The 21,394-nt window shown below is 39.6% G+C and overlaps 1 protein-coding gene and 1 long non-coding RNA gene across 3 annotated transcripts in view; both read right to left on the reverse strand.

Annotated features, from left to right (window-relative positions):
• TSPAN12 (tetraspanin 12) overlaps positions 1–5,786 on the reverse strand; it is a 65,754-nt gene extending 59,968 nt beyond the window's left edge. The window contains exons 1-2 of one of the 2 annotated variants that reach the window (XM_063309530.1): positions 5,499–5,786; positions 4,302–4,451 (exon numbers count right to left, since the gene is read on the reverse strand). In XM_063309530.1, coding sequence (XP_063165600.1) covers positions 4,302–4,367 — 66 coding nt within the window. In that variant the 5' untranslated portion in view covers positions 4,368–4,451; positions 5,499–5,786. Of the gene's footprint in view, positions 1–4,301; positions 4,452–5,220; positions 5,461–5,498 lie in introns of those variants that run through there. The other variant, XM_063309531.1, reaches the window with a different exon arrangement.
• Positions 5,787–16,083: 10,297 nt separating this feature from the next.
• LOC134501237 (uncharacterized) lies at positions 16,084–20,071 on the reverse strand. Its single transcript, XR_010068326.1, has 2 exons — positions 19,965–20,071; positions 16,084–16,421 (listed from the first exon to the last, which is right to left on the reverse strand). It is a non-coding gene; the product is annotated as an uncharacterized LOC134501237 (long non-coding RNA).
• Between the last annotated feature and the right edge of the window lie 1,323 nt (positions 20,072–21,394).

A 21,394-nucleotide genomic window follows, 5' to 3' on the forward strand; every position in this document is an offset into this window, starting at 1 on the left:
GTGATAAGTGTTAAGACAGTATTGGGACAGTATATTACAATTTTTTTAAAAACACTAGGAGACTGTTTTTTCTATTTTCCAGGGTAAATGCTATTTAAAAAAATGCTGAGTCTTTTCCTGAAGGGATGATTGTCCTTCCCTCCAGGAAAGGCAGGACATCCTCTTAAGAAAATAATTACACTGGGTCAAGATCCCTGGCCCAGCCAGTCTCTGACAGTGGACAGTTCCAAATGCTGAAAGGTGTAACTGATTACAGAGAGAGACGTATCTCAATTATTTATTCAACATACTTGCTCCTGCCTTATTGTACATCTCTAGCTTTTGACAATCAGTAGTACAGGACATTCTAAGCTTTAAGTCACAGCTTTTGTCTTGCCTGCCACCACCAAATGCCACATTTTTCAACATGACATTTTGGAGATATCTTGTTTCTGCATTACATAAAACCATATGCCACTTTATCTTGCTCTTTTTTCCCAGATACTTTCTGGTTCTGTGAGCTTCTGCTATGAAGCTGAAAAATTACAGCATTGGTGTAGGGAGCCCCTTTTGTGGTTCCCAACATCCTCTTTAAGAACATAATTGAATGAGTTGCCTGCAGCCTGGAACAACATCCACCTTGAAACTACAGTAATATTTTACTTACAATCTGAGAACTGCCTATATTTCCTGCTGTAGTAAACACTACATTATAGGCTTGGAAAGATCAGAAACCAAAGAAAAAGGGTATCTTCTATGTCACTTTCCTTCACAATGAATCCTAAAACAACTGCCTTCTAAAAACCTGCTGCAACAAGCTTGGGTTAAAACAAGCAAAGCAAGCGAGTCTAACTTGAAACGTCAAGTCTAGGCCTGTCCTGAACAGACAGTTGTTAACAAGAAGGCATTTCTTGAGCAGACTCATCTCTGGCTGTCCTATTTTTTTACCTAAAGCCAGGCAGAACACAGACACCCACCCACACAAAATCCTTTCCTCATAGAGCTGGCATTCTACAGATGGTTGGATTTTGACTACCAGTCCTGGTCGATGGGTCAAGCTTTTTCTGGACCAAAGGCTAGATTTGGCATTTGAGGGCTGTGCCCCAGGCTGCCTTTGAAAGACCAGTAGAAGAAACTAAGACAGAAATTCACTCTGATTTCATTTAAATGTAACTAAAATTAAATATATAAAATGTTTAGATATTAATCGTGTAATCAGTATTTGACAATTTCTTCCTTCTATTACGTTAAAATTAACCCTAATCACTTCAGAGGTCTCAAGATTACACCCAAGGCTTCTAGAAGCTCACATAATGTTGGGGCCAGAGGGTGTTCATCTTTGGTTTAGCAGTACAATATCCTTAACATAAAGCCTTCACTGGTCCCAGGTGTCAGGAGACTCTGGGCAAGATGTACTCAAATGGGCCTCCTTGGCTAGAGGACCCTAAGAAGTACTGAGTTTAATTTCCCTTTGCTGAGTGAAGCTAAATTGGGACTTCTGTGAAATTAAATTGTTTGCTCAACCCAGCTGTCTAAAGCACCAGGACAGAAAACAAAAATTAGGGGACTCAGAATAGACATTGCTTGTGGATTTTGTCAGAATTCTGAGTTAAGGTTCCAAGTAAACCTGCATCCCATTACTGAGAAAGATGTATTATATGGGGATAAAGAAGGCCTTCTCTTCTAGGAAAGAGAACTTTAAATAGAAAGATTCAAAATTTGACTAGCTAACAGCTAATCCTAACATAATTAATCATCTCTTTGTGCTACTCATACCTTCTTTATTTGCCTAGATTTTGGAGTGTGGCTCTTGGCCTGAAAGACTTTTGGATGCTCCTGTTCTAATGCAAAACCTGAGATTTTAGCAACAGGAGCTTCAACATTCCTATTGACTTCTATATCCCTAAAAAAGTTTCCTCTTAATCTTCTTTTACTGAAGTGAATAATCTGGGCCAGTTACCAGTAAACATCTTTGTCCAAGACTCTAGGGCAATATCCTCCAGCCACCTAAATCTTGCATCCTGTGCAGATGAACAATGAACATCTAAGGAGCTCAGTCTTCAGTACATTCTATTAAAAGGAACACCATTCAGTTTAGTGGGTAACTAGTTTCTTTCTAAGGAAGAGATTGTATAGCTGGAACATCAAAATATTTTCACTGCTAATGGCATAATATTCAACTCTGAAATAAGTAAAGGTGAAAGTCAATCTCACAGCATGCATTTTTTTAAAAAAATAAGGCACTTTGAATGTTTGCCACTAATTTCAGTAGTGAATCTTCATAAAATATTCTGAAGGCAATTCATAAATAAGGAAAATACAATCAGTGTATCACGCTTCAGGACAAGCAAAATATTTTCACATACCAGGATGCAGCTGTGCCAATCCTTTTAATGAATATATTGATGCAATTATTAGTAACAAGCAGCTATAATAGCACCAAGAGTAACATCAGTTATTTGGTGAACTCTGTCCATCTAATTTAACTACATAACTGTAGATATGCAATATTTTTGATGGTATGGTGCAGAGTATAAAGACAAGAGTGTCTTTGCCAAGCCACAAAGCTTATTAATATGTCCATTAAATATATTACAGCAGCTGCTCACCTTCACACATAGTTAAAAAGAACAATCTTTTATTTTCTAATTGCTCCTAGTATTAATTACACTTTCATGTGTTTATTAGTCAGAGACCTGCTTCAGCAATTTTTAGAACAAGTTTTTTTTAATTAACATATTTTTCCCCAGGTATCATAAAACCAGGCTACAAAGCAATCACAACAAAATTGACTCTAAAATTACTAAAGTAATAATTCCAGCATACTTCCTCAAAAAAGCCAGGAGATAGAAAACAAAACATGGAACAAATGGCAGATATACAGAAATACAAAGAGTTTTATCTGGTACCTAAATGCCCACATTGAAGATTTGATTACACGGAATGGAAGATTAAGTTCTCCTTTGACAAAAAGAGATGCAGATTTGAATAACATTTCCAGGAACTAATTAATACTTACCGAAGTAAAATCAGAAACAATTATAACAAAAATGGAACCAGATACCCTATGTACCTGCCTGCTCTGTCTGCTTTCCAAGTGCTCATGACTGATGGGCAAATCCAAAATTCCCGCTACTCTTTTTCAGGATGTGTCATATTTGAAAGGCTGTCTAGCCGCCTCCAAAAGACAACTGCCTGGGACAGATGAGGCTTTCTAAAGGAGGGAATTCTACATCTGAGACCCTGAAATGAAGTAGCCTTCTTGATCCTGCTCACTTTAGAAGTTGGTAAGACCTACACAATTTCTATCATGCAGTACTTTGTAATCAGAAATATTATTTTGGTTACAAGCTTTTTAGCTATGGGTTAAAATCAGCACTTTGAACCGACTTTAAAACGTACCAGAAACTAAGACAGATTTCAGTGCAATCAGTTAATTGGGGGTAACCAATAAAGTACCTACCTAAACTTTATAGAGTCTGCTCACTTACTCACTGCATTTTAGAACAGATGATCCAAATAGTCTATGTCAATAACAGGAACTAAAATATGCTTCTTGCTGGAGATACCAACTTAATCTCCAAAGGTAATGTGTCTTATGTAGACTGACCTCCAGTTTCTCAGACCTAATCCAGTGTATTATGACACCAAATACTTACTCATGTTCTACTAAAAGAAAACCAAAGAAAATAATTCTAATGAAAAGTTGAGTAAAAGTTAAGTGTCTATAAGCATGTTATTTAAACACAGCTTAAAAACCCCCAAGCTAACTCTGAATGCCCATGTTGTATATCCATAAAAATAGCTCTCTTGCACCATCTATTTTGCACTAATAACCTTTCGACACGTAGTCTAAGAACACAGCCAAATTATTTTCAGTGCCACACTATGTTCTATACAGTACCACTTTTACTGTAATGAGTAAAACATCCTGAGAATATTATTCATATTGAAGGGTCAGCAACACAGGAAAAGGGAGGATGGCACCAAAAATTATTCCATCTGGAATAATTATTTCTGCACAGCGTTGCCCTTATTTCTATAATATCCAAATATACAATTTAGTATCATTTCGCTTTTACTACAAATCCTGCCTTTAGTTATGACCTAAATCAAGTTTGTTTGCTTGTTTGACGATGTGCAATGTTCAAAACTGTCTTGTGCTATCAAACACTTTTTCCTCTGGGAGAAAAAGAGTGAAATAACTCCAGGGATAATCCACTGCATCTCCCTAGTGCAATATCTGGAGATGTTTGTGGGGAGGTCGTATCTCAGGAGGGCTGGTTCCACCTCCTTCTCTAGCAGAGGATATGGGAACTCACCCAGAAGAGCAGATTGAGGGCATAAAGCAGGCAGCGCAAACACTTCACTGAATCTTCTCTGGCCATGGTGATCTCCTCTTGGTGAAAGCCCCATTCTCAGACTGGCTACATCCTCTCCTTAACACCTCCAACTGGAAAAGCTTTCACAATCTACAAAAAAAAGGGGGGGTGAAAGAAGAAAAGGGAGGATTATCTCATGGGTGGAGGGTGATGGAAAGTCAACAAGGAGGTACAAGATCAACCTGTTGCCATGTGGAAAAGAAACAATTCTCCCCTGCAGTATCTTAGCAAACTAACCAGACCTCCTGTAATTTATTTCAACTGCCTCCACAACACCAGACATTGATCTGGAGAGTGAGGAAATAACAAAGACCAAATGCTTTTTTCTCTAGTAAAGAAAGAAAGGGGGGAAAAAAAGACACCTTGATGGAATTCGTAACCTACTGACACGCGTTCGCAGGACCCACGCTGGATGGCAGCCTTCGACCTCGTGCTCAGTTTGCTCCGAACTGCAACTCGTTACTTTTTCTCTCTGTGCCCATTTCACCTCTGCACCGAGACGTTGCTCGGAATAACTACACCTGCTTTGGAAGGGTGGGAAACGTTTGTCCTTTTATTACTCATTAACGACCTTGATAGCGCGCGAAACAGAGGACGGTGAAAAAGTGGCGCGATCGAGAAAAAGTAGTTCTCCACTTTCATGAGATGGCCAGATCGGGCATTTGGGGGGGGGGGAGGCAAAAAACAAAACCCAAAACACTTTTTTCTTACGCAGGAAGCAAGGAAAAAAACACATCTTACTTTCCAGATTTAATAGGATGCAGGGTGTGACCCCCGGATCTGCTGGACTGCCAAAGGAAAAGGCGAACTACAGATGTCAGGGTGGGAAGGAAAGAAGCGAGTAAGAAAGGTGACCGACCAGCCTCGCGAAGTGCAGGGCTGTGGCAGCGGAGTTCTTCGGTTGGGTCACTTGGCCATCCGCCCCGTTCTCCGGAGATGCTGCTCCGCAAGTCGCGCCACGGCTATCGGCTCAATCCATGCCTTTCATTCCCTCTCCAGTGCCAGAACCACCACCCCGAAGACGAGAGGCACTGAACCGTGTCTCAGGAGCCAATCGGAGCTAGCTTGTAGCACAGCTTCTACTCCTGAGTAAACAATCGGGGGTGGGGGGGATGAGGAAGAAGTCTAGGAACCTACCACGCTTTCCACATGGGCTCCGCAGACACCCCTTGTCCTTCTCCGAAGCAGCACCTCAGATCCAAACAAACAGTTCCGTTTAAAATCAGGGACTTTCCGGCTTAGCGCTTCCCACCTCCGCCGGGGGAAAAGACTGCTCCGGCAGGCGAGAACTTCACTTGCAAACTATTGCTTAACTCCCACCTCCTTGCCAAGCCCTCAGTGGCGGCTCATCGAAAGGCAGCCGCCAGCTGCACAAATCGTTGCCACGCATGCTCCAGATCCCCCTCTTCTGTCGGGTCTTAGAGCCCGCTGGACACGAGGTTCTCCCCCCCCCGCCCCGAATTTCTTCGCTCTTTTTTCATTTTTAATTTTGCCAAGTCAGTTCTTTAAAGAGAGGGAACTGGCGAATCGAGAGATTGCTTCCTACTTTGGCACGTAGCTTATTTTTAGCGGTAATAATGCTAATTATTATTATTATTATTATTATTCCTAGACTCTTAGTCAGAATCCAAATACCCAGACTAAAGAGATGGTGAGGAGGAGGAGGAATTATAGCTCCTATTGGCAAACCAGCTTTTTAATGCACACTTACAGGATGGGTTTTACACATTGCTAAGCCATGTTTCCTTAACATAATGTATTGAATAAACTACAGTTGGCTGGCCTCAGACATCACATCTTAGCCTTAAACCATGATTTACAAGGACAATCACTGGGTTTACTCAACCTGCTAGGCAAAACCCCCAAAAAGCCCATTATGATGGGGGCTGAGCTTTAAACTCTGTTGACTTATACCAAATTTTTGAGTATCAGAGTGGGTTTGCTGATTCTGCTTCAAGGCATATGCCACTTTTAAGCCATACCTTGTATTTCAGTTCACAACCAGCATGCATGTAAAAGCTTGTCAGAGGCAGAAGTGTGGATGCATAGAATGTTTGCTGATTTTAATTATCTGATTTTAAGATGGAAATAATGCTCAACAACATGAAGCTCCAGATTATAGGGCAGAGAGAGCATAGCCAGGAGATGAGCCCCAGAGCACTCTGGGAAATGCGGCTGATAGAAAACAGAATCAAAGCTTTTTTTAATCTCATTGTGAAACTGCAAAAATATTCATATGCATAAATGACAATATATGAAACCTGCAGTTCTGTACATATTTTCCCAAGAAACCAAACTGAATCCAGTGGGACATAACTTCTGAATAGTCACATATATGGTAATGCTGTAAAACTCAACTCTGTCATTCCACACATATTTGATTAGCAAATATTTGATCTACTGTATTTTGAACCTGTTGACCTAGATGACTCCTTCGTGATCATTTAAGCTTCCAAAAGTTCATCCTCAGAAGTTGTTGTAGTGAAACTAACAATCTTTGTGACACCAGAAAGTAACAGCACAATCCTATGAGTTTAATTGGATGTAATGTCCAGGCAACTCAGCTGTTTGAATAGATGTCTGTTCAACAGATAGATGATGGGACGGATGGAACCAAGTTAGTAAAGATATAGCCGAGAGACATTGTTGATTACAAAGATGAAGGTGGTAGGGTGAAGCATGCCAGATGATGTGTTTGCATGCGTATATGCCCATGGTGCTTTCTGGTGGATCTCTGAAATCCATTCTGTCTGCATCCATCTATGCTCTGCTTAAATATATTTCAATAGAGAAAATACTGCAAAGACATTTTTTAAAACTTTAGAGAGGCTTTTAATCTATAAACAGACTTATAAAACATTGTGATTTTTTTCTGCTTATTTGCACCAATTTCATTTATATTTTCTCCATATTTTTCATTTACTATTTTTAATCTATTGCTGTTTTGTCAATTATATTTCTATGTTGTATTTCTATTATTTTTTAGGGACCTTGAGCACTGTTTGGTAGAAATATGAGTTAAAATATAAACATATTTTTAAAAAAATGTTTTTAAATGTTGAGGACACCTGATCTAGGGCTTTGATTCTTTGTTTATTAGTATCCTCTGAGTCCTGTTTGTGGCTAGTGAAGTGGCTAGTGAAAGACCAAGACAGGCATGTAACTGAGTCCATCCACCTTGCTGCTGGTCATCTCCTCTTCTCTTCCCTTCCACCTTTCACAGCGTTACAGAGACGTACAGCATTATCTTTTCCAGAGAGCTAGGTCTTGGCTTAATATGTCCAAAATATGATAATTTGAGTCATTTGTGCCTCAAGTGAGAACGCTGGACTGATTTGTTTGATGATCCATTTTTCGGTTTATTAGCTAATTATGATATTCTCAGGAGTCTTCTCCAACACCAAAGTTCAAAAGCATCAATACTCTTTTTATCCTGCTTCTTGAAAGGCCAACTTTGCTTCCAATGCATGGAAACCCACAGGGAAAACCATTTCCTGTACAATTATGATCTTTATAGATATGGATAATCATGGTATCTGAATATCTTTTCCAAGGCCTTCATGGCTACTCTACCAAGTGCTAGTCTGAGGAGTATTTCTTGACTGCTGGTTCCTTTATTGTTGATGGTTGATCTTAAAAGGCAGAAGCTTTCCAGCACTTCAATATATTCATTGCCAATTCTAAGGCTGGTTATTTTACCTGCTGTCATTACTTTAGTCTTCTTTAAGTTCATATTAATTGAAGTCTTCCCCTAACAATATTAATTTTTAAGAGAGAGGTCCAGCAGTTGATTTACCTGCAAAACATACCCTGTAGAGTTTGCCAAAATTTGCCACCAAATTGGGACAGAAAACTATCACAGCTTCTCCTATCCATTTCTACATGCTTGTCCTAAAAAACCCTAAATCAAAGGTCCCAAAGCATAAAGAAGTTCAGAGGAAAAGGTATGAAGATACAGACATTTTAGAAAAAAACAATCAGTAAAAATTTAGTATTCAAAGAGAGATGCAACAGACTGGGAGAGTGGGAAAGGAAGTGCTGTGAAGATCAACAGGTGTGCAGCAGGAACAGCTGAGTAAACTCACAGGAAGAAAGAGGCTGCAAAATTGGCAAGTGTGCAGTGGGAAGATTGGTGACAGGTCACTGAGAAGATATGGGGTTGGAGGTCCAATATATAGATTTACACCTGTGCAAATTAGTGGACAGATTTAAGATGTTCATGTGGGAACATCTTCTGAATGTAATAGACTCACCAGGACCAAATGTTGGCTGAAAGTTCCAGGAGAATTCCAGATAACTATAGGGCATCAGGCTGGCAGTGGCTGAAATAAGATTTGTCTCCACCTAAGTATTGAAGTATTAAGCATTTATTGTTTTTATACCCACATTTTTTCTATGAGCTCATCACAACTTGGGGTGGGGGCTTCCCTAGTTTTTTGGGGGATGGCAGTATTACTCTGTTTCATTTTAAGATGTATTCATCAGTGCTGCAGTATCAAACAAGAGGCCAACCTTTGGACTGGGTGGCCAGTCAGCACTTCCTGATTTTTTACAAAACCAAAGAAAGCAGGTGCACAGAAGGCTGATCAGATGAGTCATTACATTGTGGGGGGGAGGAGGGGAGGCTAATCCTTTCCCAGACTCTCCCCCCTCCTCAACAAAACCAAACAAAAGGGGAACTGGTTTAGGTTTAATGGCAAGCTAAGCCAATCACAATATGGTTATGGCTTAGTGGTCATGCAAACATGGTCATAGTCTACTTAAGAGTTAGGGTCCCAGGCAGAGTCATTCTCATTCCTTGCTACCTGATTCTTTTAACTGATAAACAGATAAACATTAGCTATAACTCAGCAAGAGATATTTCCCAGATCCTTCATAATTGTAGTTTGCAGTAGCTATCAAAGCCAGTCTAAGATCTTTGTTGGTGGGGGTGCAGCTAAGACAGCCTTCACCCATCTGCAAGTTATGCACTAGAGATGCACTAAAATGCATATCTGAAGCCAGCCCAATTGTTTAGTATCTGAGACAGAAAATAACACAAGCATTACTCCCTGGCAATAAAAATACAGTAATAAATAAGAACAGTTAGGTGCTGTTTTGCACACCCTAAATCAGCTAAAGCTCAATTTGCCTGATGGTAGGGCTGATTCTGATGATTACTGGCCATACTTTATCTGTCCGTCCATCCATCCATCCTCTAAGGACCACATGGGCAATGGCTGCTGATGCAGAGACATAGCTGGGATGAACATGACTGAATTGACTCCTTTTAAAAAACTATTATTACACTGGGTGGATTTTAGAAGAATGCTGCCCAAAAGTTACCACCTTGTCACTATATTTTAGTGATACAATCCTGGAGGATTATGGGAACTGCATAAATAGGGCTGGGGGCCTCAAGAGGTCCATGGGCTGATTACCTCTTCAGCAGTCCCCAGTTCAGAATAGTGGCACATAAATTTATCTGTGCAGTAAATAGTAGTACTGCTGCATTAAGCATATTTGAAATGAAGTGAGCCTTGGGAGCTCTCCTTGGAAATATGGATAATTTGCTATATTCCAAAGATCTATGATTATTTGAAGATAGATCCCTTTTTTCAAACAAAGACTAACTACCAATAATGAATTCAAAGTCTGTGGTGAAGGCATGTGTATTTTGTACTCCCGCTGTCTATTTTGAAGTGCAGCCAGTACCAGAAACCCCATTTAAAAAAAAAAAAAAATTCTAAATAGTCAAGATAATTGTTAAGCTAGACTGATTTCCAAAAGGTAATCAGGGTTGAGCCTGGTTACTACTTGGGAGGACACCACTAAGACATTTGAGGACTATAGACAGGAAAGTTTTTTTTTTAATCCCATTAGCATTGCCTGGAAAACTACATGAAAACAGCCATGAAATAATCAGATGATGCTGACTTGAAGGAGACTTTAAAGTAAAAGCTGATTTATTGCTGAAAGCAGGGCAGGGACTTGTGTAATTGTTTATTCTCTCCGTTGAAAGGGAACAAAAAAAATGAGGTGGCTTGTTCATGACCATTCCTGGTTTATTAAAATGCTTGTGCATAACTCTGTGTAAGAACATGTGTATGATGCAGAAAAATCAGTTAAGTATCCCTTTGTCTCTCTTTCCCTCTTAATGGAAGTTCATTAACTAGCTTGGTTTTACCCAAGATCACTTCAAATACACTTTTTAATACAAAAAGGAATGTTTATGCTTATTTTACTATTAATATATTGGATGGAAAAGATTCTGGGACATGACTCTAATCAGTGAGTATTCAGCTCCTGCTGACTTCAGTTAGATGTTGCTTTTACTCACTGCATTACACACTTCTGTGTTACTCAAACTAAGTGATCATTTTAAAGTGAATCAGGAATATACTTACATGATTTAAAGAAGACTGACAAGCTTTCAGAACAACAGAAAACAAAAAGAATGCAAACTTTGGAGACTCTTAATGTATCACTCCTTCATAGCAAGGTCAAGTGGTAAATGCTGATAGAACTAGCAGGGCCACTCAGAAACAAAGAGAAACAGTTTGGTCTAGTGCAATGTTTCTCAACCTCAGCTACTTTAAGCTCTGTGGACTTCAGCTCCCAGAATCCCCCAGCTGAGCTTGGGAAAAGAAGAGATGCTGATAGATGGATGCTATCATATGATGGAAGGGGAGTTTTGATTAGAACATATTTTAGTGCACTCAACTTGATCTGCCTGTTCACTTGGTAGGTAAAGTAAAGGTAAAGGTTTCCCTTGACATTAAGTCCAGTCGTGTCCGACTCTAGAGGGCGACGCTCATCTTCGTTTCAAAGCCGAAGAGCCGGCATTTGTCCGTAGACACTTCCATGGTCATGTGGCCGGCATGACTAAACGGGATGCCGAAGTGGTACCTATTAATCTACTCACATTTGCATGTTTTCAAACTGCTAGGTTGGCAGGAGCTGGGACTAGCAACGGGAGCTCACCCCGTCACGTGGATTCAAACCGCCAACCTTCCAATTAGCAAGCTCAGCAGCTCAGCGGTTTAACCCACAGCACCACTTTATTATAATTCAGTAAATATAAATGGTGGGGAATGCTACAGCTGTGATGTAATAAAAACACAAGAGAAGGCACTACAGGAATTGGAGGAAGAGATAGATATATGAATACAGTTAGATCCCAATGAAATGTATCATCTGTGTGGGTACACATGGAATCCCCTTTCCAACACATAACTCATGTTTCTATAGGAAAAAATATATAAATCAACTGCAAGATACTTTATTTTAAACAATTAATGAAGTGCAAAGATTTATACTTGATTGTTTTCTGGCCAGTAAAATTATAGTAACCAGAATAATACAGATAAAAACTACCTTTTCTTTCCCATTTATTTAGCTAAAAGGATATTGCTGCAACCACATCTTTGTCCTTGAACTGTTCCCTTTGGGTTTATTTTGTTTACACAGAGCCATGAGGATTATAACTATGTTAAATATCCAAAGGTTTGAATACACATACACACATATATGCACAACAGTGCTTTTCTGATTTTTATCCAAGGTTTTATGGCTAGCCATGTTTTCTCAAAAGTAATTATCACCGAGTTCAGTGAGTTTTTCTCCCACACTAACGTGGATTGGATTACAACTTTAACCTAGAGGTGCGTATGGGTTTTGAAATAATTCCACTATTTTACCCCTGTTTCAACAATGAATTGGATTGGTAATTATTAGACACAAAGCATGAACAAGCATTTCTAGCAGTGAAAAAGGTTTTAAAACTGAATGTTTGGCAGACTCAGTAGATTTAATAAAAAGCCTCTGAGGAGTGCTGTTTGCTGTTCAACTCAACTGTCAACTTTTGTGAAAGGGCTATGACATCAAAATTGGGAAAGAATTATAATGAAAGTTCTCAAGGAAGCAAAGTATGTAGCTGTATGTCATTCACTCTTTCCCAGAAAGTTTTCAATTTTGTGCTATTTGGAACAAGAAAGAAACATTCCAAAGTGATTTTTAAAGAAAAGGAATCCCATTTTAAAATTTGTTAGCAATGAACTATTTGGCAAACTAAAAAAAAAAACTAGAAAAGAGATCCTGCAGGCCCTCTATAAATGAGGCATTTGTGTATTTATTTGCATTTTGTTCTATTTCCTGTGACAATTCCAAATAGTCTAGCTACCTGCTCAAATGTATACATTTCAATATATGTACTAATATATGGATGAAATGGGGATTTGTTGGTATGCTGGTCCCCCTGTTGCTCACCAGGCTCCCTGTGTGAGCTAGCCAGAGTGATTTGGGGCATAATTCTCAAGTACCCAAAACATATGGTTCTGTAGAACTTCACCCTTTGTGGTGAGGCCACCCTGTCAGGACTTCATGGCCTCTATTCAACCATAAGGCTGTCCCAAATGTTACCCAGTGATTCTGGTTAATATATGGAACTTACTGATCGATCTGTGGGTCACAGAAATAACCTGAGTAGTTGACATAAGCACTCATGAGTAACTTCCTTCAGCTTATAGAACCAAACAGTTTTCAAGGAAGCTGAAGGCAATGAAACAGTAGGGCAGATGGCCAGTTCAACTATGAAGGAAGATCTTCTAAGATGAGAATGATCAAGTACAGGTTCATATTTAGACTTATTGTGTGGCTTTGAAGGTAACAAAAAATTGTATTTTGCTGCCACCTGTCCATCCATACAGAATCAAGTAGTGGAGTTAATCTAAGTTGCAAGTAGTCTACTACATTAAGGACCTAGTGAAGCTGAGGAAGAGAATTTAGTTGCCCACTGTGACATGTTTGGTGGACGCTTTGCAGTTAAAATTATTCACATTTGTCTGATTTAAACTCCTTGGTTATAGCAGATTCTAAAGATGTACTTGAGTCTGTCTGTCCTTGCATGATAATAAGCTGGAGAATAAGGGCAAGATTATTGCAAACTTTTCCCTGATTTTTTCTGGCTAATTAATGAAGCCAAGGAGATGTGAACAAAAAGTAACAAAAACTTCACTGAAGAAAGGAACAGCACCACTGAATTTTAATGTGACTGTTCCTGAACCTGTAATGATGAAACCCTCCCTATATCCATGGAGGACAACTTCTAACTAGAATCCAATTTGCCATTATTCATATTTGAGAATCTGGTAGCATCTGAACTCCAAGAATTGATAGAGAAAACAGTTATCTAGACCTATTTCAATTTGACTTGATGCTTGGGTTCAAGACTGAACATTGACGGCCCTGATACATGACCTATGCAGAGAAATAGATAACGAAGTATATTTCTGTAGATTCTGCTGGATTTCTCAGTTATGTTCAGTATCATTAACCATGGTGTTTTTCTGACCATCTGTCAAGTATGGATTTGAAAGATACCATTTAATGGTAACTGGACTCCGCCTCTGGAGATCAGTTCAGGAGGTGGTGCAGGGAGATTCGTGTTCAGCCTTGGGATGGTTCTTAATGTATATAGGATTTAATGTTTTGGGGACAAAAATGTAATTAGTGGTAAAGTTCCTGCTGTAGATACTGTCATTTTTCCTTTGCATCTATTTGTGTTCTGATAAGGAAAATGAAATTCCCGTGTTTTCCATTTTTCAGACTCTCATATTTTAATTACGAATTATACAGACAACATCTGAGAAGTTCAGAACATTTATGGCCTAATGATGACTTATGGGAAAGATTTTTGATAGCCTGATAAAATACGGTCATAGGAAGGATGCATTTAAGCTAAATCTTTGAATATTTCCAGTTCAGAGAGCTTTGGCTTTGAAACATGCAGTTGTTTGCTCATGCCTTTATAGTTCATTTTTTTATTTGTGCCATTTTAAGGCCAACATTTTCCCTGAGCCTGAGCCATGGTGAAATGAAAAGCCAGTCTACTAGGATATTGTTGAAAGCATCCATCTCATTCCTACAGTGTTTGGATGCCTTATATAACTCTATGATATGTTTCACTTTCAAACCACTCCTCAGTTCGCATCACAGTACTATGTATAGAGCGCTTGATTCTATCTTTGTAGGATCAAAGAGGAGATCACTGTGCTTTGTAGACAAAGATAGACTTAAAGCAGTTAGCAAAGTAATGTCTTGTTATACTCCTCTGATTAATCTCTTTGAAGTGATCTGGACACTTTCCTACAGCACATGTCCTAAATGTACCAAAGGCTTCAGTGGAGCAGGAAAAGGTGACCACTCCATTTGGTGTATGTTGCCCAGGAGATATACTCAACAAAGATAATTAAATGGCTTCAACATTACAAGACATTTTATTAGAATTTCTTAAATAACGTTTGGATTGTATTAAAATAGCTGTGCAGTAATCTCATATTTAGTACTTTAAACCATCAGGCAAAAGGCAACTTTTTTTCATGCTAAGATCTAATCCCCATGCAGATACATAAGCAGTCATGAATTCCAGACTTTATCTTGTATAATTCAGATGAGTTCTACTAACAAGGTATGAGAGAAAGGAGAATGGAGTTGGCAGCATCTAGCTCAATCCAGCTAAGTTTGAAAAGCTAAGCAAGGCTGAACCTGGTTTTTATCTAGATGGGAGATCACTAGGAAATCTCAAGACTTTATATAATTGAGAAATGGGGGGGGGGACATTCTAGAAGAAGGCAGTGGCAAACATGCTGGTGTTTCAAAGGGGCCTGAAGACCTGGCTCTTCACTTGATGATTAGAAAGGGTAGATTATGGAAAGAAGAAAATTATGTTGTAATCTTAGAGAGGGTAAAATATAATGTACTTGTAGCTACTCTAGAGTACCCATATTCTAGAGGTGACGGACTCGTCCCTGGGGGAGCTGGGGGTGTTGACGACCGACAGGCAGCTCTGGCGTGGGCTGGTCCATGAAGTCACGAAGAGTCGGAAGCGACTAAACGAATAAACAACAACAACAGCTACTCTTAAGAAGACTGGAAGCTGCTTTTTTCTTTACTTTGTCTTCTTGCTTGCTTGCTTGCTTTGTAGTTTTTTTCTTTTCACTTATTACCTTTTTTCCTTACTTTTCTTTCAAAATTTGTACTGTTTTTACTATTTTAAATACACACACACACACACACCGGCTCTTCACCCAGCCTTTGGTGAGGATGATTGAACCTTTCCCAGGCTGTTTTCTTTTGTTTCTACACGGTTTGTTATTCTGCCATTTGTACTCTTTTTGGTTTCTTGTTGTTTTTATTACCTTGCTTTCATGTTTCATAAATCATTTGTAAACCATCCAGAGTTGCTAAGAGTCGGGCAGCATATACATTTTAATAATAATTTTAATTATATATTACATTGATTGCACTGTCACATATCAGGGATGGGTGATGTAATAAAAAGTCACATATTGTTAAACAGTGTGATAAGAGAAAAAAGAAAAAATAGTTGAAAAAATGTAAAATAGACAATTATACTGACCAACAAGAACAGCTGGTGTGTTCACACCTGTTATCTGATATGGATCATCCATTGTAGGTTGTTCTTCTCTTTCTGCTTTACTGAAGCAGCAAATGATAGCAAATAGCAATTTATTGATTATAAGGCAGGTATAGCCAAGCATCTGGGTGGCGGGGGTTGGGGGGGAATCATATAATACAGATCCTTAAGAAATTCATATGGATTACTTTCCATACAAATTTCAAGATGGCATTTATACCGATTACTTCTATCCCTATTAAACTTTAAGGTGTTTTTCATTTTAATTTATAGCACTTTGGTAAGGTTATAGAAAAGCATAAGCAATTTTAAGATAATTGTAAAATAAAGTTTAATGGAAGGTGTTATTTTCTACTTAATTCCCAAGTTTTTCATTTTAATGTACAGCACTTTAGTAAGATTATTCAAATGCTTAAGCAATTTTAAGATGACAACTTTTAAAATAAAGTTTAATGGAAGGTATTCTTTTCTACTGAAAAGCGTGATGATGTTTTTTCCACCTGTATTTTGTTCTCCTTTCATTGCAAATGAATCTATAACAATTTTTTCCTTTTGGACATGTAATTTAACCTCATAATTTCAAACATTAGACTCTGATTCCTAATTAACTTTTAGTGAAGCGACATTAGTAGGATATCATTATACTGTTGTTGTTTATTCGTTTAGTCGCTTCCGACTCTTCGTGACTTCATGGACCAGCCCACGCCAGAGCTTCCTGTCGGTCTTCAAAACCCCCAGCTCCCCCAGGGACAAGTCCGTCACCTCTAGAATATCATCCATCCATCTTGCCTTTGGTCAGCCCCTCTTCCTTTTGCCTTCCACTCTCCCTAGCATCAGCATCTTCTCCAGGGTGTCCTGTCTTCTCATTATGTGGCCAAAGTATTTCAGTTTTGCCTTTAATATCATTCCCTCAAGTGAGCAGTCTGGCTTTATTTCCTGGAGGATGGACTGGTTTGATCTTCTTGCAGTCCAAGGCACTCTCAGAATTTTCCTCCTACACCAAAGTTCCAAAGCATCGATCTTCCTTCTCTCAGCCTTCCTTATGGTCCAGCTCTCACAGCCATATGTTACTACGGGGAACACCATTGCTTTAACTATGCGGGCCTTTGTTGTCAGTGTGATTTCTCTGCTCTTAACTATTTTATCGAGATTTGTCATTGCTCTTCTCCCAAGGATTAAGCGTCTTCTGATTTCCTGACTGCAGTCAGCATCTGCAGTAATCTTCGCACCTAGGAATACAAAGTCTTTCACTACTTCTACATTTTCTCCCTCTATTTGCCAGTTATCAATCAAGCTGGTTGCCATAATCTTGGTTTTTTTGAGGTTTAGCTGCAAGCCAGCTTTTGCACTTTCTTCTTTCACCTTCATCATAAGGCTCCTCAGTGCCTCTTCGCTTTCAGCCATCAAAGTGGTATCATCTGCATATCTGAGATTGTTAATGTTTCTTCCAGAGATTTTAACTCCAGCCTTGGATTCCTCAAGCCCAGCACATCGCATGACGTGTTCTGCATACAAGTTGAATAGGTAGGGTGAGAGTATACAGCCCTGCCGTACTCCTTTCCCAATCTTAAACCAGTCCGTTGTTCCGTGGTCTGTTCTTACTGTTGCTACTTGGTCGTTATACAGATTCTTCAGGAGGCATACAAGATGACTTGGTATCCCCATACCACTAAGAACTTGCCACAATTTGTTATGGTCCACACAGTCAAAGGCTTTAGAATAGTCAATAAAACAGAAATAGATGTTTTTCTGAAACTCCCTGGCTTTTTCCATTATCCAGCGGATATTGGCAATTTGGTCTCTAGTTCCTCTGCCTTTTCTAAAGCCAGCTTGTACATCTGGCAATTCTCGCTCCATGAACTGCTGAAGTCTACCTTGAAGGATCTTGAGCATTACCTTACTGGCATGTGAAATGAGTGCCACTGTTCGATAGTTTGAACATTCTTTAGTGTTTCCCTTTTTTGGTATGGGGATATAAGTTGATTTTTTCCAATCTGATGGCCATTCTTGTGTTTTCCAAATTTGCTGGCATATAGCATGCATTACCTCGACAGCATCATCTTGCAAGATTTTGAACAGTTCAGCTGGGATGCCATCATCTCCTGCTGCCTTGTTATTAGCAATGCTTCTTAAGGCCCATTCAACCTCACTCTTCAGGATGTCTGGCTCTAGCTCACTGACCACACCGTCAAAGCTATCCCCGATATTGTTATCCTTCCTATACAGGTCTTCTGTATATTCTTGCCACCTTTTCTTGATCTCTTCTTCTTCTGTTAGGTCCTTGCCATCTTTGTTTTTGATCATACCCATTTTGGCCTGGAATTTACCTCCAATGTTTCTAATTTTCTGGAAGAGGTCTCTTGTCCTTCCTATTCTATTGTCTTCTTCCACTTCCGCGCATTGCTTGTTTAGAAATAATTCCTTATCTCTTCTGGCTAACCTCTGGAATTTTGCATTTAATTGGGCATATCTCCCCCTATCACTGTTGCCTTTTGCTTTCCTTCTTTCTTGGGCTACTTCTAGTGTCTCAGCAGACAGCCATTTTGCCTTCTTGGTTTTCTCATTCTTTGGGATGTATTTTGTTGCCACCTCCTGAACAATGTTGCGAACTTCTGTCCAGAGTTCTTCCGGGACCCTATCTACTAAGTCCAGTCCCTTAAATCTATTCTTCACCTCCACTGCATATTCCTTAGGAATATTAGTGAGCTCATATCTAGCTGATCTGTGGGTCTTCCCTAATCTCTTTAGGTAGGTAAAGGTTTCCCTTGACGTAAAGTCCAGTCGAGTCCGACTCTAGGGGGCGGTGCTCATCTCCGTTTCTAAGCCTTGGAGCCGGCGTTGTCCATAGGACACTTCCGGGTCATGTGGCCAGCATGACAACACGGAACGCCGTTACCTTCCCGCCGAAGCGGTACCTATTGATCTACTCACATTTGCATGTTTTCGAACTGCTAGGTAAGCAGGAGCTGGGATTAACAACGGGAGCTCACCCCGCCGCGCGGTTTCGAACCGCCGACCTTCCGATCGACAGCTCAGCGGTTTAACCCGCAGCGCCACCGCCTAAATTGTGCAAGAAGAAGTTTGTGATCTGAACTACAGTCAGCTCCAGGTCTTGTTTTTACCGACTGTACAGATGTCCGCCACCTTCGGCTGCAAAGGATGTAGTCAATCTGATTTCGGTGTTGTCCATCTGGGGAAGTCCATGTATAAAGCCGTCTCTTAGGTTGTTGGAAGAGAGTGTTTGTTATGCAGAGTGAATTGTCTTGGCAAAATTCTATCAGCCTATGTCCTGCTTCGTTTTGTTCTCCCAGGCCATGCTTACCTGTAATTCCAGGTGTCATTTGACTGCCCACCTTAGCATTCCAGTCTCCTGTGATGAAAATAACATCTCTTTTAGGTGTGTTGTCCAGTAGGTGCTGCAGATCCTCATAGAACTGCTCTACTTCAGCTTCTTCAGCATTTGTGGTTGGGGCGTATATTTGGATCACTGTGATGTTAGATGGCTTGCCCTGAATTCGAATTGAGATCATTCTGTCGTTTTTTGGATTGTATCCAAGCACTGCTTTAGCCACTTTACTATTAATTATGAAGGCTATTTCATTTCTTCTGTGGTCCTCTTGTCCACAGTAGTAAATCTGGTGGTCATTTGATGTGAAGTGGCCCATTCCAGTCCATTTCAGTTCACTGATGCCCAAAATGTCTATCTTTAATCTTGACATCTCACCAATAACCACATCCAATTTGCCCTGGCTCATAGATCTTACATTCCAGGTTCCAATGGTGTGTTGATCCTTAGAACATCGAATTCGCCGTTCACCACCAGCACCGTCGGCTGCTAGCCGTCCTTTCGGCTTTGAGCTAGCTGCGTCATCACGTCTGGGGCTAGTTGAACTCGTCCTCTGTTCCTCCCCAGTAGCATTTTGACCATCTTCCGACCTGGGGGTCTCATCTTCCGATGGTATACCGACATATCTCTGGTTGTACTGATCCATTTAGTTTTCATGGCAAGAATACTGGGGTGGGTTGCCATTACCTTCCCCAGGGATCGCATTTAGTCTGACCTCTCTGTCATGACCTTCCCGTCTTGGGTTGCCCTTCACGGTTTAGCTCATGGCATCATTGAGGTGCTCAAGCTCCAGCACCACGACAAGGTAACGATCCTTTCCTGAAGATTATAGTAGCATTACTTAATTTTTTAGTGAAAATGCACAATGCACTGAACAAATGAACTTACGTTACTCAAAGTTCAACTTTATCAGCATTACACTTCTTGATATTACACTTTGGAATCAAATAATTACCTTAAGAGAATTTATGTCTGATCTCTGCCTCTTAATCTCTCAAAATTTGTGCTGAAGACAACTTCCCAGGTTTATTCATAAGAAACTGAAAACCATGTCCAAAGCCAAGGAAGATTAAAATATTTCTCTATTTCAATATTATATTTTTTATTTTGGATAAGGATGCTCACTGGAGGTTCATAGCCCACGATTTCCTCCCAATCTTTCCATATTATTTAAGTTATAACAAATGTAGAAATAACTACAAAAGTCCTGGACTTCAGTGCAGAAGAATAAACAAGAGGAGAGCAGATCTAAACTGAGAAGCTGATACTCTGTATGGGAACCACTCATTGCAACAAAAATGGTGCAGTATATTATGGCTCCCTCTATAGTTTGTTGAGTCCTGACTAGGTTGAAGCATTTTGCAATAGGATGGCCATTTCAGTTGCCAGCCACAGCTATTAATAACATAATACATGACTAGCTTTAAGGAGATGGAATCAAAAGTGCAATAAATATATCTGTGGTCCCCAAAGTCTGGGTCTGCTGAAAACGCAGAAACTGAGCATCCTTGCTTTAGAAAATAACATATATTCAAAACTGATTTCTGCAAACATGAAAGCGGACTTTAACACAGATTTCAGCCAGCTAGAATAGTCTCTGTTGTCACAGAAGAATAGTTACTACATGGTATTAGCAGCTACAGTACTCTCAAGTAGCTTCATAGCCATACGTCAGGGTCTTCGGTAAAAAAAAAAAGCCCTTAATTCTTGTCTATTCTTCTAAAGTGATTTAGAGGATTTTGGGAGCAATCCAAAAGACTACTGAAATCAACACTGAGTTTTTTATTGTGGTTCTCAAACGCAGACCAAAAATGATAAATCAGCCACATTCAGAAAGCATGGAGAAACTACTTGGCAGAAATCTTTCTGTAGATAGTTCTAGCATTTTGTCTAAAAGGAACCATTTTAACACCATCATGATAATCTAACTTCCTTCTTCCCTAGACAGTTTAAAATACAACCCCTCTGTTCTCTGCTAGAAAGTAAATATTATATTTTCGGTGGGAAGGCTTTCTTCAGTCAAGTTCAGATAAGAATCTCACAAGGGTACTGTCTTTGTTGTCTGATTCATTTATGAGCCAGGATCAGTAAATAAAGTAAGGAAATTACATCTGTCCCATAACTTTGGAGGACACTAAGCAATTCCAGCATCTGTAAGTCACTCATGTAAAGCAATTTCACAGTTGCTACGAATGTTCCATATTCCTATGAAATGGACTGACATGTATATTTTTCCTGCAGACTTTCTGGTGTGGTTTAGTAATATAATTC

The sequence above is a fragment of the Candoia aspera genome, chromosome 7, assembly GCF_035149785.1.
Source record: "Candoia aspera isolate rCanAsp1 chromosome 7, rCanAsp1.hap2, whole genome shotgun sequence".
Lineage (NCBI taxonomy): Eukaryota > Metazoa > Chordata > Lepidosauria > Squamata > Boidae > Candoia > Candoia aspera.